We start from the raw sequence: 15,304 nt of genomic DNA on the forward strand, positions 1-15,304 counted from the left end.
ACCAGAGGCAGTACCCGTCTGCCGTTGCTCCCTCCCCAGGTAAGGTTACAACAAGCATTTCAAGATGCTAGCTAATGTTCTTTTCCAAATTCTTCTCCATATCGGTTTTTTTTTGGGTTAGTATATGTCCATTCGTCCTACCTCCAATCAATGTGGGATTCAACAATGTAATTATTTGGTCAGTCACTTATATAAAAATGACATTTTTATAATAAAGTTTTATGTATACTTACCAGATAATTACATGATCGGAGCCCTCCCTCCTCCCCTCTCATGGACATAACAAACAAATTGAGCACTTTAGCTACGTTGTACCTATCCTTCCCCGATAATGGGCGGGGCGGTATACCTACACCCAAAACAAAAGAGCGCTACCGCGAATTTCGAATTTTGAGCTGACACATAAAGTAGAAACTATAACTATGTAATTATTTGGAAAGTATATATAAAACTTTATTTTATTATAATGTAATTTTTTTGTATTTTTACAGGGTTACTAAGAAAGGCTGTGCTGGAATGTTGTAGTGTAGTGATGGATTTACCCAAGGAAAACCTACAATGTAGAGGGTTAATCTCAGCTTTCGAGTTCTGCGTAAATGATCATTTAATGATCCCTGAGGTAAAGCCATAGAATATCTTAACTTTGATAGGATTTAAAAAAAGTGATGGTTACCCTCCTGTTTTTTTACACGCTGCAGAAGGGTGTGCTACCAACAGTGTGCCACACATTTTACATCATACATTTGCTAAAAATTCTTTGCAGTGTCCTCTCAGCCACAGTTACATTGCTTTCTGCCTCCTTTTCATATGTCCCCTTTGGTCTCATCTGTTATAATTATCCGATTTATTTACCTTTCTGTTTGTTCATGTTTTACCTGTAATTTAAGAACAAATCCTGCAAATGAGCACCTAGGAGAGTCTTCAAATGTGACATGTTTTTCTTTTTAGATTTCTACATAAAAACTGAGAAGCAACATTTGGAAGTTGTTTGTCTCGATGAGAAAAGAATGCACAAGACCTTGCTGCAATGATTCTTATTGTATCTTATAAATATTTTACTTTTTTGTGGAATAAACCCCTACATCTTCTTAAAAATTTTTACATTTTTATGGAAAAAGCTCTTATACTCTAGTTTCTTAAAAATATTTTACTTTCCTGTGGGATAAACCCCTATGTGACTGAATTTCTTCAAGCCTCATTTATCTAACTGCCAAGCAGATTTACTCACCATCTATACTCTATAGTGTTTTATTGGAAAGTATCTAACAAAGGCTGAAGATGAAAGGAAAAATGAAGGATGAATAAGGAGTTGGTCCTGCTAAAGAAAATACTAGCAGAATAAAAAAAAAAAAGCATGGTGGGTGGGGCAAATTATTATAAAAAGACCATCCCATAATTTGGTACTAGAGAGAAAGAAGCAGTTGCCAAGCCACATTATTCATTGGTTAATAAATCCCAAAGAGTAATACGTGATGCTGCATACCCCAAAATAGGATATACTGAGAGTGTTATAGTGTGGACACTGTAAATAATAGTGAATGTTTTTTCAGCTTCGTCAACTTTATCTTTCTCCAATTTCCATTTATCATTGCCTTCATCTGTCTTACCCTTGCTGGATGAAGTTTTATTGGCATATCATTGCTGGCATGAAACAGTGGTATATTTTTTGCAAAATTACTCTAACCAGCGTAATTTTGTTTCGTTAGAAATGAACTGAGTGGTGAAATTAGCATTTCATAGAGTTTGTCCTGACAAAGACAGCATTTATTCCTGTTTGTTTCCTGCTTTGAAGTGGCATCAAAATCAAATATATGGATACAGTTATGTTTGGGCAGTTGCCCTATACCTAACCTGATCATTCATCCAGTAATATTTAATTCTCGTAATATGTAAACCACTTAGATACCATTAAAAGCCCCTGTTGTTCTTCACTTGGCTCTCCTTTGGTGGCACAACTTGTCACACCTATTTAATATTGTAGGGCCTTCTTAGATTGCTTTTGTGACACTTAACCTAATGTTTAGCTGTCATAGAACATCTTGCCAAGTTGCACAGCAGTGTCTGTTTCCCTTCTGAACTGGTAATAAGCAATACACTTTTTATTTGTTTCTGTAACCTGACTGGGTGTAGGTTACCAGCCTGGGTTGTTATTAGTTTGCTTCCTTCTAGATAAAATGCTTGTGCCAGACTAATGAGTTTCATGTTCCCAGGGCTTCTGGTTTTAGGTGCCAGGGACCCTCCTTTTTGCACCTCCACTATTTGCAGAATCATCCCTGCTGTGGGAACTTGACTGCCAGGGGCTTTGTGATTCACAAACCACTGGGTTGGTAAAAAGAGGTCATCCTCTTTCCTGCCCCAGTATCAGTAGTCTTTTTAAGAGCAAAATTGGAATATATTGTACATCTCTGGTAAATATCTCTTAAAATACAAACCAGTCCCTTTCAACTCTGATTTTTAGATTGACTGCAGAGGTATTTGTGGGTCCCTTTGGACTGCTTCATGGTAACCTGAGAGTATGAAAGTTTATCCTTGGGCAGTAAATCAGCCATTGAACTAAAGTATAAGGTAGATAAGACTAATAAATCAACAAATTGACACCAAGAGGTAAAAAAGCGAACAGTTTTTGGGTTTCTGGTTGTTACAATGCTCTGGCAGCTCTCAAAAAAATGACTGCCATTTTGAAGTGTTTCCTGGCCAGCATTCATATTAAATTCCTGCTTATATCATTAATTGAACAACTCTTCCCATAAATTGTATTTATGTGCTCTACTATCACTTTGTAGAATCTATTCTGGTGAAGTCTGCACTGGGAAGAGGTCCAGTCTTGGCATGTAGTACTTGTTGGTAATATCAACACTAATATGTAAATATGGGTCCCCTGTCAAGGTTAAACATGGCGGAGATTGCCTGGTAGTTCTTTAAGAGATGAAAAGAAAAACAAATACTATGTGCAAAGATTATAATGTACAAATGAGCAGAAGCGCAAAATTATGCAATTACAAATTGTTTGCAAATAATATGGAAAAATTTTCTAGCTACATAATGTGAACATTTACATATAGGTCATCAAACAGTTGGAAATACAAAACTACTTAATGTTAACGTGCCAAGAAAAAACACCAATCAAAAATAACAAAGGAAAAGTACCAAATAGGAGCAAGCCCCAGTTTTTTCATTGCTCACCAAACATGGAAACTAATCCTAAATAAACAAATACAGGTATTCCTCTACTTACAAACTTTTAAAGATACAAACTTCCATGTCTGCATGATGCAGTAATACCTCGAACTTGCATGATTTGAGTTGCGCAAATTCACAGACACAAACTTTTCATTGGAACCTAACTACAGACAGTCCCCGGTGTATGACGGGGATTCCGTTCCTACCATGTCGTAAGCCAAAAATCGTCGTAAGCCCAAAAATCGTCAAAAACCCAAAGAAAACCTTACTTTTAATGCTTTGGGTGCATTGAAAACAATCTAAACTGCATTTTTATTGAGTTTTTCATAAGAAAACTCCAAATTTTGATTATTCTGCCATTTTGGAACCATATTTCTTCCGGTCAATCGGCGTCGTAACCCTGGAACATGCGCCGTAAAGCAGGAAATCATTTCTGATGAATATATTTGAAAAGTGTCGTAACCTCGGAACGGCTTAAGCTGGACCCGTCGTAGCCCGGGTAATTGTCATGCACGAGTTTTTCACAGGCCTGCGAACATTTGTGAATACTAAGTAACCCTGCAAAAGTGTTTATGTTTCATTTTTTATGTAATTTATAAGTTTTCAAGCTTTTATATATAAATTAAATAACATTAAGTAATAAAAATAATAATTTCTCTCTCTATCGCTCTCTCTCTCTCTCTTTATTACTGAGATGAGAGAATTTTTATGGTACATGTATGTGTTTATTTGTTTTATATGATAAATAAATTTTTTACCTAATAAGTACTAATTTTCAAATATTAATAAGATTAATAAGATTAAATAATAGTAATAATAATAATATAACTGTAATTACAAAATTCGTATGTGGTGCGTATTTTAAACAAAAAAATCTTTCCTTGATCTTTTGTAACTTGTTGAAGAGAAGTTTGAAGGCAAACCTGTCAGATATGTCAATTTAACATGACAAGAAGGGGGAGTGTTGCTGATTAGCAGGTCAAAGGATTCTCTCTCTCTCTCTCTCTCTCTCTCTCTCTCTCTCTCTCTCTCTCTCTCTCTCTCTCTCTCTCTCTCTCTCGTTCATAGTTCATGCAACCTACGTATTACTGTTTCTCTGTACGTCTTTACCTGTACAGTAGATAATTTTAAATTGATCTAATTTTACCTGTACTGTATATGAACTGTAAATGCGCCGTTCTAAAACATAGAGACATATAGCATTTCAGAGCAAAGAGAAAGAGACAGAATAAAGAAGTTTTTAAAAACGAGGTTGAGAAGACTTCTAAAAACAGATCGGTGGAATGGGGGGAGAGAGAAATAGGATACATAATCTTCACACTCTTCTGTATTTTTACGCCAACCATTTATTTCTCTTTTTAAGGGTAATGCATTAAGTTAACTTTTAATGAAATTACAGTAACTTTAATTTCATTTAAAAGTTAGTTTAATACTTTTGGGAGCATGATTAGGGTCATATTTAGTGTTTAAACTCTAGAAATAAGCTTTAATTAGCATTTTTAGAGACCATGCCAAACTTTCGCGGAAATTCGCCTTGCACGGGGGGCATTCTGAAACCTAACCTCGCGTAAGTTTGGGGTATGACTATATGGTATATATAAATTTTATTTCATGTGTTTCTTTGCCACTTTTTCAAGGAAAGAGTAAAGGTTTTTGTTTATTGTAAACTTTATGTAGAAGGATCAAATTGTCTTGATTGCTAGCTTTATTACTGCACATTGTTATTTGATGTAGGCTAACTACAAGGCTGAATGCCAAGTCTAACTTTAACTTACAGACCAGTTCAAATTATAAACTAGCTCTTGGAACAGAACTGGCTTGTATGTAGAGGACTACCTGCACACAGAGCGCAAACTGCTAACTAACCTCTTAATCCAAGATAAACTACTTATCCTGGATTGCTAACCTTGAAAAAATACCAGTGAGCAAAGAATACCAACAAAACATAGATTAAACGTACTGCACTGGAAATGTTGTTAACTGACACAGGGTGAGGAGCCCCTCCAAATTATCAAGAAATGAATACTTACAAGTAGTTCCTTGTTGAAAAGTAGCCAGAAGGATCTTGGAACTGTCAAATAATATCCACTTGGTATGGTACTATTGTTTCACTTGAAACTGAAGATGAAGAAGTGAGGTAAATGTAAGAGGTGTGCAATGGATAGAGTAATATTTTTTTGGTATTCCTACGGTGAATCAGCTGCATGAATTGCTTGCAAAAAGCTATTACTGTTCTGTTTGTTTTTCAAAGGAATGCAGATTCTTGGACATAATGAGTGTCAGCTTTGTGGTGAGACAGAGTAAACCTACCACCGGACTTAATCCATAACAGTATGTTTTCAAACAAATTGAAGGCTGCACTTATAAAATTTACTGCTGGGCTCCAAATGCTATACACCATTAATGTTTCTAAGTGATATATTTTACCTGTGCAATAGATAATCCATGGAAGTCACTAAAAACATCCAGCTCATAGGTGAAGTACACATATGAGGAAAATGAATGGAAAGAAGAGTATAATAAACTTCATCTTTTACAAAGACTGAGACTTACCTTAGTAAGACCTTGGGAGGCTGCTCACACTTGCACATTACTAGAGACTGACTGCCATTTTCTCATTTGTGTGGAAGGGACTTTAGTGACTGGTTGATTTCACAGCACATGAAAGAGCTTAATATAAGCTGTAGGTTTGCTGTTAAACAATCTAATTTTGTTTTTTAAATCCAAACTATGAGCTTAAGCTGAGGTCCCCCCCCCCTCCTGCTTTTCCAACTATATATAACTACTGTTTGAAGAGCAAACATCATATAAAAAAAGATTGAGAAATTGAGTGTTATTTTACTATAAGGGGTTCTGTCATTCCATTGGAGAATATGATGTTGGTAATGCTTAACGAATCACTTGTGTTATGTTTAATTTGCTGTGGTAAGGCAATGTTTTATATAAGTGACTTACCAAGCAATTACATAGCTAGTTATCAGCTTCCTACCACGGCAGACCAAAAATTCAAATTTCTCGGTGGCGCCACCATCGCAAGTGTAGGTGACAGGGTCCCGCCCACTATCGGGACTGATGAGTACAACTCAGCGAGAAACGCCAATTCGTTTTCTTCCTGTTTCCGATCAACAGCGGTGGTTTTTGGGCAGTACCTTTCGTCATTTGTTGAATTGGTTTCCTGTTATTGGTGACATACTCAGATTTTGTTGTGGCGGGATTTTAAAACACAAAAAACAATACACAACACAGATACACCGAACATATAACCACATACAATACTCACTATGATCCTCGGTTGCTGGGAGATGGTTGAGGGTGTCCACGGTCGCCAACACAGTAGACAAAATTACACAAACAAAACCGGAAAACAGACTTCCAACCAAAAAAAACCAGCAAAAAAGAAAGAGACACATGCACAGACAACAATAACATCCAACAGAAAACACTCGACTCACGGAACATACAATAATCTACCATCAGTGTCCGCCTTGCACAGAACTCAGCTCAAGACTCTCAAAACCGAAAAAAAAAACCCTTGACATTTGCACAGACAGACAGCACCGTAAACAACCTAACGACCTCATCCCTCTTCCAACAACCGAAGCACTCACTAATGACAATTACACTCTCTCTCTCTCTCTCTCTCTCTCTCTCTCTCTCTCTCTCTCTCTCTCTCTCTCTCTCTCTCTCTCTCTCTCTCTCTCTCTCTCTCTCTCTCTCTCTCACACACACAAAACGTTGGGAAATGCTAAATAAAAACAAATTTATTCATCCCTCTATATTTCTCCCCCCCCTTTTTAGCATTTCCCAACCAACACCTTTTACACCTCTTTCAAATCGCCTTACGCAACACCCACGGATGCTCACTAGCAGGTCCTCTAGATCGCGTTCGCGGGCACGCAATCATTCTCTCAGAATCATTCTCTCTTCTAGCAACATTCAAACTCACATCTTCTCCTCCATTCTCTCTCAGATTCACGCTATCTTCTTCACTATTACCACTCTCAGTTTCATCCACAATCTCATCTATACCCTCTAACTCGTTCCCAAATACTTCCCCCAATTCTTCAACTAACCCATCCCATTCGCTCATTGACCTTTCCAATTCTTGCAACGATTCATTCATGCTTTCAATCACTCGTATATTACTGCTACGCTCTCTTACTCTTACACTTTCGCTCACCTCCAACCGTTCACTAACCCCTACACGTTCAGTCAACTCAGTTATATCAAACCCGCATATGCTATACGTCCTATTCATACCACCCCATCCATCCGTATTACACGCTTTATCACTCATTTTCACTTTGGCACTCACACCCCTATCACACAACTTACGATCATTCCGTTCACTTACGTTCTTCCCTTTCTTACGTTTCCTACCATACTCTATCAAAACAAACTGCTGATCCTCATGCAACAACCTCTCACGTACATGCATCACACGCACCGCTTGCATCCTGGAGGATCCACCCATTTGAACCCCCTTCACACTCAGTTTCCCGAATTCGCTGTCACAGTCACCTTCTTTCGTCTACATACACTTGATACATGCCCTTCCATTCCACATTCGTCACACTTCGCTCTCGGTTCTGAACACATTCTCGCATAATGCCCATTCTTACCACAGTTGCCACATATTACATTCACTCGGGTACCCCTACAACCATTAGCAATATGACCCACCTGTCCGCACCTGTAGCATTTAACCCCTATCTTTCATTACACTCCCTTACCAAATGTCCCGGTTGCCCACACCAAACACGCTCCTAAAGCCCACCTACACTCATTCTTTGTATGTCCTTCCTTTCCACATCTAAAACACTTCGCTCGACTTCCACTCATCGACCTTCCTTTGTACACTACTATCCCTAACCCGTCCAACCCGTTGTTCCCTTACAAACCCACCATTCATCCTCCCTGGCACCTCCACATTACTTGCTCTTACACTCCTATCTATTACACTATCGGCCATTCTCATTGGGCCCCTCAACACTGCATCCCTAAAGCTTCGAACTCTGGTACCCTCTCATCTACCCCAGCCCTTACACTTACACTTCTGCTCTCTTTTATAACCCTGTCAAGCTCATAATCTTCTACAATTTCCAAAATTTCTCCCCAAGTCAACCTTTCATTTGTCCATCTTTTCTTCTCCTTCCGCTTCAAGTTCACAAATTCTCTAACTCCATCTGGCACTGTCCCTAACAACTTCCGTACTAACTCCTTACATTCATCTATCCCATCATCCCCAAACTTCTTCCTTGCCAACGTCTCCAGCCTACAAGCATACAGTGACAAGGTTTCCCCAGCTTTCATTCTTGCCTCATCAAATTCATTCTTCCTCTTATACTTAACACTCGCTTTCATACGCCTCGCTTGCTCAACTAGTCTAGCTTTCACCTTGTCATACTCAACATCCCCACACTCATAATAACCCTATACATATCAAGCAAAAACCCAGTCAAATATTCTCCTAATTCTCGTGCCCACACTCTCTTACTTTCCCCATACTTATCCTGACAAAACCTTTCATACTCCCTAAAGAAATCATGCACATCCCTACTTCCATACTCATTATACTTTTCACACCGGGTACCTCCCTCACATACATAGCCTTTCTCACTTCTTTCTCACTTTCACTCTCACTTTCGCTACTTTCACTCTGTCCTTTCATACCCTCTTCCGAATACAGAGTCCACTTCTGCACTTACATTCATCTTACTCATTACACTCTTCTTCCCCCTCCTTTTATCCACTCACCTCCATCCACCTCACTATCACTACTGCCTTCACCCTCTCCCTTCTTTCCTGCCTTTCCCACTTCCTTACCCTTCTTACCAGTTTCCTTTCCCTTTCCCTTCTTCCCTTTTTCTTCCCCTGACTTATCCTTACTTTCCCTCTGTTCCTTCCCTTGCTTTTCATTCCCCTTTTCCTTACCCTGCCTCTCATTCCCTCGTTTCTTACTTCCTATTCCCATAGCACTTTCATCACTCACGCTTCCATTCACTTCTTCCTCCTTTTCTTTCTCTCTTGCCCCTTCACACGTTCCAGAGAACCTGCCTCCAACAGCCCCTTCTCCAAAAACACCCTTGAACATACCTTTCACCATTTCTTCCACACCTTTCATCATTCCCTCCAACTTTTTATCCATTCTCTCTTCGGACTCTTTCATCTCCCCTTTCATTTCTTCTTTTGCACTTCTTAGCATTCCCCCCATCTCCTCCAACTGACTCCTCAACTCCTCATTCTCACTCCTCAGCCTCCCATTTCTCCTCCTCCAGCCTACCCTGGAGTTCCCTAGCCACTCGGAGTTCTCTCTCAGTTTCTCTATCTCACTCATCCTGACCTCTTACTCTCACTCTACCCACCACAAACAATCCTAACGGTTGTTATACAACAGCCCCACGTTGGCGCCAAATATTATGTGGCGGGATTTTAAAACACAAAAAACAATACACAACACAGATACACCGAACATATAACCACATACAATACTCACTATGATCCTCGGTTGCTGGGAGATGGTTGAGGGTGTCCACGGTCGCCAACACAGTAGACAAAATTACACAAAAAAACCGGAAAACAGACTTCCAACCAAAAAAAACAGCAAAAAGAAAGAGACACATGCACAGACAACAATAACATCCAACAGAAAACACTCGACTCACGGAACATACAATAATCTACCATCAATGTCCGCCTTGCACAGAACTCAGCTCAAGACTCTCTCAAAAAAAAAAAAAAAAAAACCCTCGACATTTGCACAGACAGACAGCACCGTAAACAACCTAACGACCTCATCCCTCTTCCAACACTCTCTCTCTCTCTCTCTCTCTCAAAATGTTGGGAAATGCTAAATAAAAACAAATTTATTCATCCCTCTATATTGTGTGGCCTTTTTTGCTATTAGTAAATTGTTAGTTTTGTTTAGCAATTTTTTCACTATTTGTCATGTCAGATTCTAGTTCTAGCATTTGGTTTTGTACCGAGGGCTGTAAAACTAGGTTAAGTAAAATTATGTATGATTCTAATACTAAATGTATTGAATGTAGGGGGTAAGATTGTAATGGGGAGATTGCTTGTCAGGACTATCAGGATTGGGATGCACAGCTGTGGAAGGTTTATTTGTCTCACTCTGATAAACTTGATAAAGATAGGGAGAGGAAGACTGCCCTTAGACTGGAGCATATAGCTAGCTTAGAGGCTATTCCTTTGCTGTCAGTGCTGAAGTAGCGCTGTTTCTTCTCCACTTATTCCTTCTGTTTCTCCCATCTTGAGCCCTCCTACTGATTTATCACATACACCTTTACCGTCTTCCCATGCTTCTGATCTCAACACCATCTCCAGTCTCAAAACTAGGGTCAATAAGAAGTTGGAGTTCTTGGCCAATATGGTCATGAATCTAGGCTTATCATTTAAGGCTTTTGTTGATAAAGCTTCTGTTCCAGGTGTTTGTGCTACTAGTGTCAGTGTTCCCAGTGCTAGTAAAGTGCAGAGTGAGAGTGTTGTGTTTTCTGAGGAGGCGGCTGTCCGTCCTACAAGTGCTCCTAGACAAAGGTCCCTGTCCCACTCCCTCGCACTGGGGAGAAGACATACCGGAGATGGAAGGGAGGCTGGTAGGATTTGCCCACGGGCAGTCGTCCCCTCCATCGAGCCTATTGCACATTCCCAGGTGCCAACTGAGCGCCACTGGAAAGGTGTCTCTTTTAGTGTGCATAGTATGTTTGACTTAGAAGATTTGTCTTCAGGTGGAAGGCATCATCGGTGCCGGTCTTCTGTTTCTCGTCCTCTGAAGAGGCATTCAGTGGCTGTGGACAGCTCTCCTCCTCCTGTTAAGAGGCTTAAGGAAGTCAGTATTAGTCCTCAACCCTCCTGAAGTTTTGCTGATCCACCTCCTCCATTGACTCAGATTTGGCAGTCAGCCTGGGACAGTCTCGAGTCTCTTGGCTCTGAAGATCGCCTGGTCTTGTCTCCTAAGCGCTCTCGTAATAAGTGCTTGCCGCCTCAGCCAAAGCGCTCTTGCACTCCTGAACGCCTGCTTTCTCCTGAGTGCTTGGCACCAGCTGCTTAGTTTTAGGCATCTGTGCCTGCTCGTTTGACGCCAACTTCTGACTGCTCGACTCCTCCTTCTAAGCGCCCAGCACTATTGCCGCCTCTCCCTCTTTTGTCTCCTCAAGAGGATTCATCTTTGGCCCCGATTAAGTGCCAACTGGTTGATTTGATGACCTTCTTGAAGAAGAAGAAGACTGTGTTTAAGTCCAAGGAGTCAGTTCTATCTCCTATTTCGTCAGAGGAGGAAGAAGCGGACCATGATTCGGTGCCTTCCTCGGTTTATTCAAGTCTCCTCAGGTTCCTGTTATGAACTTCCCAGACTTCTTCCAGCCTGCTCCTCCAGATTTTCCTGCCTCAACGTTTTTGATGAGGCAGCAAGCCTCTGATTCTTGCCTCCCTAAGCTTGTCCTCTCCTCTTCTTCGAAGAGAGCATTGAAAAAGGTCTATGAGTGGTTGACCTCAAACAGGGTCTCTGGCAAGGCTACTTTTGCTTTCCCTCCTTCGAAGCTTCTAAAGAGGAGGTACAGGTTTTATGCCAGTGGGGAAGCTCCTTCCTTGGGAGTTTCTGCCTCCTCCCATGGGAACTTCTCCGGCTTGATTGATGCATCACGCTGTAATGCTTTCGCCTTGGTGAAAGTCTTCTTCTCCTCTCCCGAACTGAATCATCTAGGGCGAAATATCTTCAAGGTCATGGAGATTTTTAGTTTCCTTGATTGGACAGTGGAGGCTTTGGCATGGAAAACTGAAGACTGTCCAGCCCTTACGGAGGACTTGGCTTCGGACTGGCTTAATGCTCTGTCTTGTGCAGACAAGGCAGTGAGGGATGGTTCGGCTGAACTTGCATCATGATATGTGATGGGCTCATTGAAGAAGCGGGAGCTGTGGTGCTCCTTTGCTACTAAAGGAATGACCACAATCCAGAAGTCAGCACGTACGTTTGCTCCGCTTGACAAGGCTTACCTCTTTCCTCAGGACACTGTTAAGGAAGTTCTTTCTGCTCTGCAGAAAAAATCAACTTGTGATCTTCTGGCCCAATTGTTGAAGCATCCTGAGGTAGCTCCTGCAGTCGTTTCCAAGACTTTTTCACCTCTGCAGCCTCAGCCCTTTCGTGAAGGAAGACCCAGAACCCAGTCTAGAACTCGCTCGAACCTTCATCCATCAACCAAGTCATTTAAGAAGTCCTCGGCCAAACTGGCCACCAGCAAATGAGTCCTGTGTCCTTCGTGCCCTGTTAGGTGCCAGGTTGCACCTTTTTTGGGAGGAATGGAGTCGCAGGGGTGCAGAACCTTGGGTAGCGCAAGTTCTGAAGACAGGCTACTCCATTCCTTTCAAACAAAAGCCTCTGCTTTCAAAGTCGCCAATCACTTTGACGGCTTATTCAGCAGGGTCCGAGAAGTTTTCGGCCCTTGCTCAAGAGGTGGATTCTTTCCTTCACAAAGGAGCAGTGGAGGAAGTTGTAGACCAGTCGTTGGAAGGGTTCTACAACAGGCTTTTCGTTGTCCTCAAGGCTTCCGGGGGCTGGAGACTCATTTTGGATGTCAACGCTTTGAACTTTTTTGTGGCAAAAACCAAGTTCCACATGGAGACGAACTGGTCTGTCGTGTCCTTTCTCCATCAGGACGACTGGATGGTCACCCTGGACTTGCAGGATGCATATTTTCATGTCCCCATCCACTCAGACTCGAGTAAGTTCCTGAGGTTCATCTTTTGGGGCCGGGTTCTCCAGTTCAGACGCTGTGCTTCAGCCTGGCCACAGCCCCACAGGTTTTTACCGGAATCCGCACTCCCCTCGGCAAGTGGCTTCATCTTCTCGGGATCAACATGTCCTTATACCTGGACGATTGGCTTCTCTGCTCTATGTCAGAGGAGCAGTACACGAAGGACTTACAGAGGACCCTTTGCCTAACAAAGGAGTTAGGCATCTTGATCATTGTAGAGAAGTCCCAAATGACTCTGGGTCAGAGCATTCTTTATTTGGGGATGACTCTGACCTTTCAAGTTTTTTGGGTTTTTCTCTCCCCCCAAGAGGGATGAGTCGTGTCTCCGGACAGTGCAGGAGTTTCTCAATCTCTCGACCTGTTCTGCTCTCTGGTGGATGAGCCTTCTCGGAACTCTGGCCTCAGTGGATTCTTTTGTGAGGTTGGGCAGACTTCACATGAGGCCTTTCAATTCTTCCTGAAGGCAAATTGGTGCAGGAAGAGTCAGTCAGACTCTGTAGTCTTCCCAGTCACATCGGAGACCTAGGAGGATCCCCAGTGGTGGTTATTCAAGGACTTTCTCTCTTTCCTCTGAACCCCAGCCTAGGATTCTACTCCGACACCTCAGATGTAGACTGGGGAGCCCTGTTAGGGAGTCAGAGGGTGTCAGGGACATGGACCTCAGTTCAGAAATGGCTGCTTATAAGTCAGGGTGTTGAAAGCCATTCATCTGGGCCCTCAGGCTTTTTCTTCACTCGTATTGGGGAAAATAGTTGCGATTTACTCAGACAGCACCACAGCTCTGTCCTATGTTTTCAAGCAGGGTGGCATCCACTCTTTCACTCTCTGCAAGGCAGCTGAAGACCTTCTGTGGGCGGAGCAAAATCAAGTCAAGCTGCTCCCTTGCTTCGTGCAGGGAAAGATGAGTGTTCTGGCGGACCAGTTAAGCCACGGTCACCAGCTTCTCCCGACAGAGTGGACCTTGCATTCCAGAGTCTGCAGCGATCTGTGGAGGCTTTGGGCAAGCCTGCCATAGATCTCTTTGCTACATCGAAGAACAACCAACTTCCTCTCTTTTGCTCGCCAGTCCCGGACCCTCTCTCTTGGGTGACGGATGCAATGTTGTTAGACTGGACAGGCCTCGACTTCTACGCCTTTCTGCCCATCGGGTTGATTCGGGAGGTGTTGAACAAGTTCAAATCTCATCGAAACATCTTGATGACACTCATCGCTCCATTCTGGCCAAGGAAGGAGTGGTTTTCGGACCTGCTGCGACTGCTCGTGGATTTTCCAAGACTCCTTCCACAAGAACAGTCGCTGCTCAAAAAGCCACATTTTGTCAGGTACCATCAAGGATTGTCCGCTCTGGCCCTGGCAGGATTCAGACTGTCAGGAACCTTGTCAGAGGCAAAGGGGTTTTCACGTAGGGCTGCAGTGGCTATTGCTAAATGTAGAAGAGCTTCTTCTAGCAGGCTCTACCAGTCCAGGTGGGCAGTGTTCAGAAGATGGTGTGCACAGAATAACGTCCCATTTTCTGAAACCTCTGTGACCCAGATTGCTGACTTCTTGCTCTTTCTCAAGACTTTTAGGAGACTGTCACCCTCTACAATTAGGGATATAGGGCTATGCTTAGCTCAGTGTTCAAGCACAGAGGCCTCAACCTTTCTACGAACCTGGATATTAGTGATCTCGTCAAGTCTTTTGAGACCTTTAAGACAGAGAATCGCTCTTCAGCCTCTTGGAATCAGGACGTAGTTTTAAAGTGGCTCGTGAACTCCTTTTTTGAGATCTTCATTCTGCCTCTTTGAAGTTCCTCATTCAGAAGACTCTCTTTCTTGTAGCTCTGGCTAAAGCGAGGGGAGTAAGCAAACTCCAACCAATTGATAAGAAAGTTAGTTTTGCGCAAGGAGATGCAGTTTGCTCTCTTCCGCTGAGGAACGCTTGATTTCCCCACCAAGAATGAGGATGTATCTCGTCCCTGGCCCTGCTTGTTTATTATAAAGAGCTTGGACGACATTCTTGGGCCAGAAGAAGAGGAGAGACTTCTTTGCCCTGTGAGGGCCTTGTGACTCTACATCCACAAGACTGAGTAGACCAGAGGTTCCTCAAACAATCTCTGGTGTTCGGTGAGAAACCCCTCTCGCCCGCTTTCCAAGAACGCTTTCTCCTTTTTCTTATCTCAGAAGCATATTCTCAGGTCCAATAGGATGCCTTCCCAATCCTGAGGGTAAAGACTCATGAGGTTCGAGCCATCACCACTTCTCTTGTGTTTCGTCATAATAGTTGTCTTCTATTTTCCAATTGACTTTTTGGAGATTGAAGTCTGTTTGCTTCGCACTACCTGAAAGACGTGGAAGCAGGTTTTGATAATTGTAGTA

General features: G+C 42.2%; 1 protein-coding gene across 1 annotated transcript in view; it reads left to right on the forward strand.

Annotated features, from left to right (window-relative positions):
* The window catches only part of mei-41 (meiotic 41), a 593,070-nt gene that overhangs the window by 121,267 nt on the left and 456,499 nt on the right, over positions 1 to 15,304 (forward strand). Inside the window, exon 8 of the mRNA XM_067099620.1 lies at positions 492 to 619. Within this exon, the coding sequence (XP_066955721.1) occupies positions 492 to 619 (128 nt within the window). The remainder of the gene's footprint in view (positions 1 to 491; positions 620 to 15,304) is intronic.

The sequence above is a fragment of the Macrobrachium rosenbergii genome, chromosome 55 (assembly GCF_040412425.1).
Source record: "Macrobrachium rosenbergii isolate ZJJX-2024 chromosome 55, ASM4041242v1, whole genome shotgun sequence".
Classification (NCBI taxonomy): domain Eukaryota; kingdom Metazoa; phylum Arthropoda; class Malacostraca; order Decapoda; family Palaemonidae; genus Macrobrachium; species Macrobrachium rosenbergii.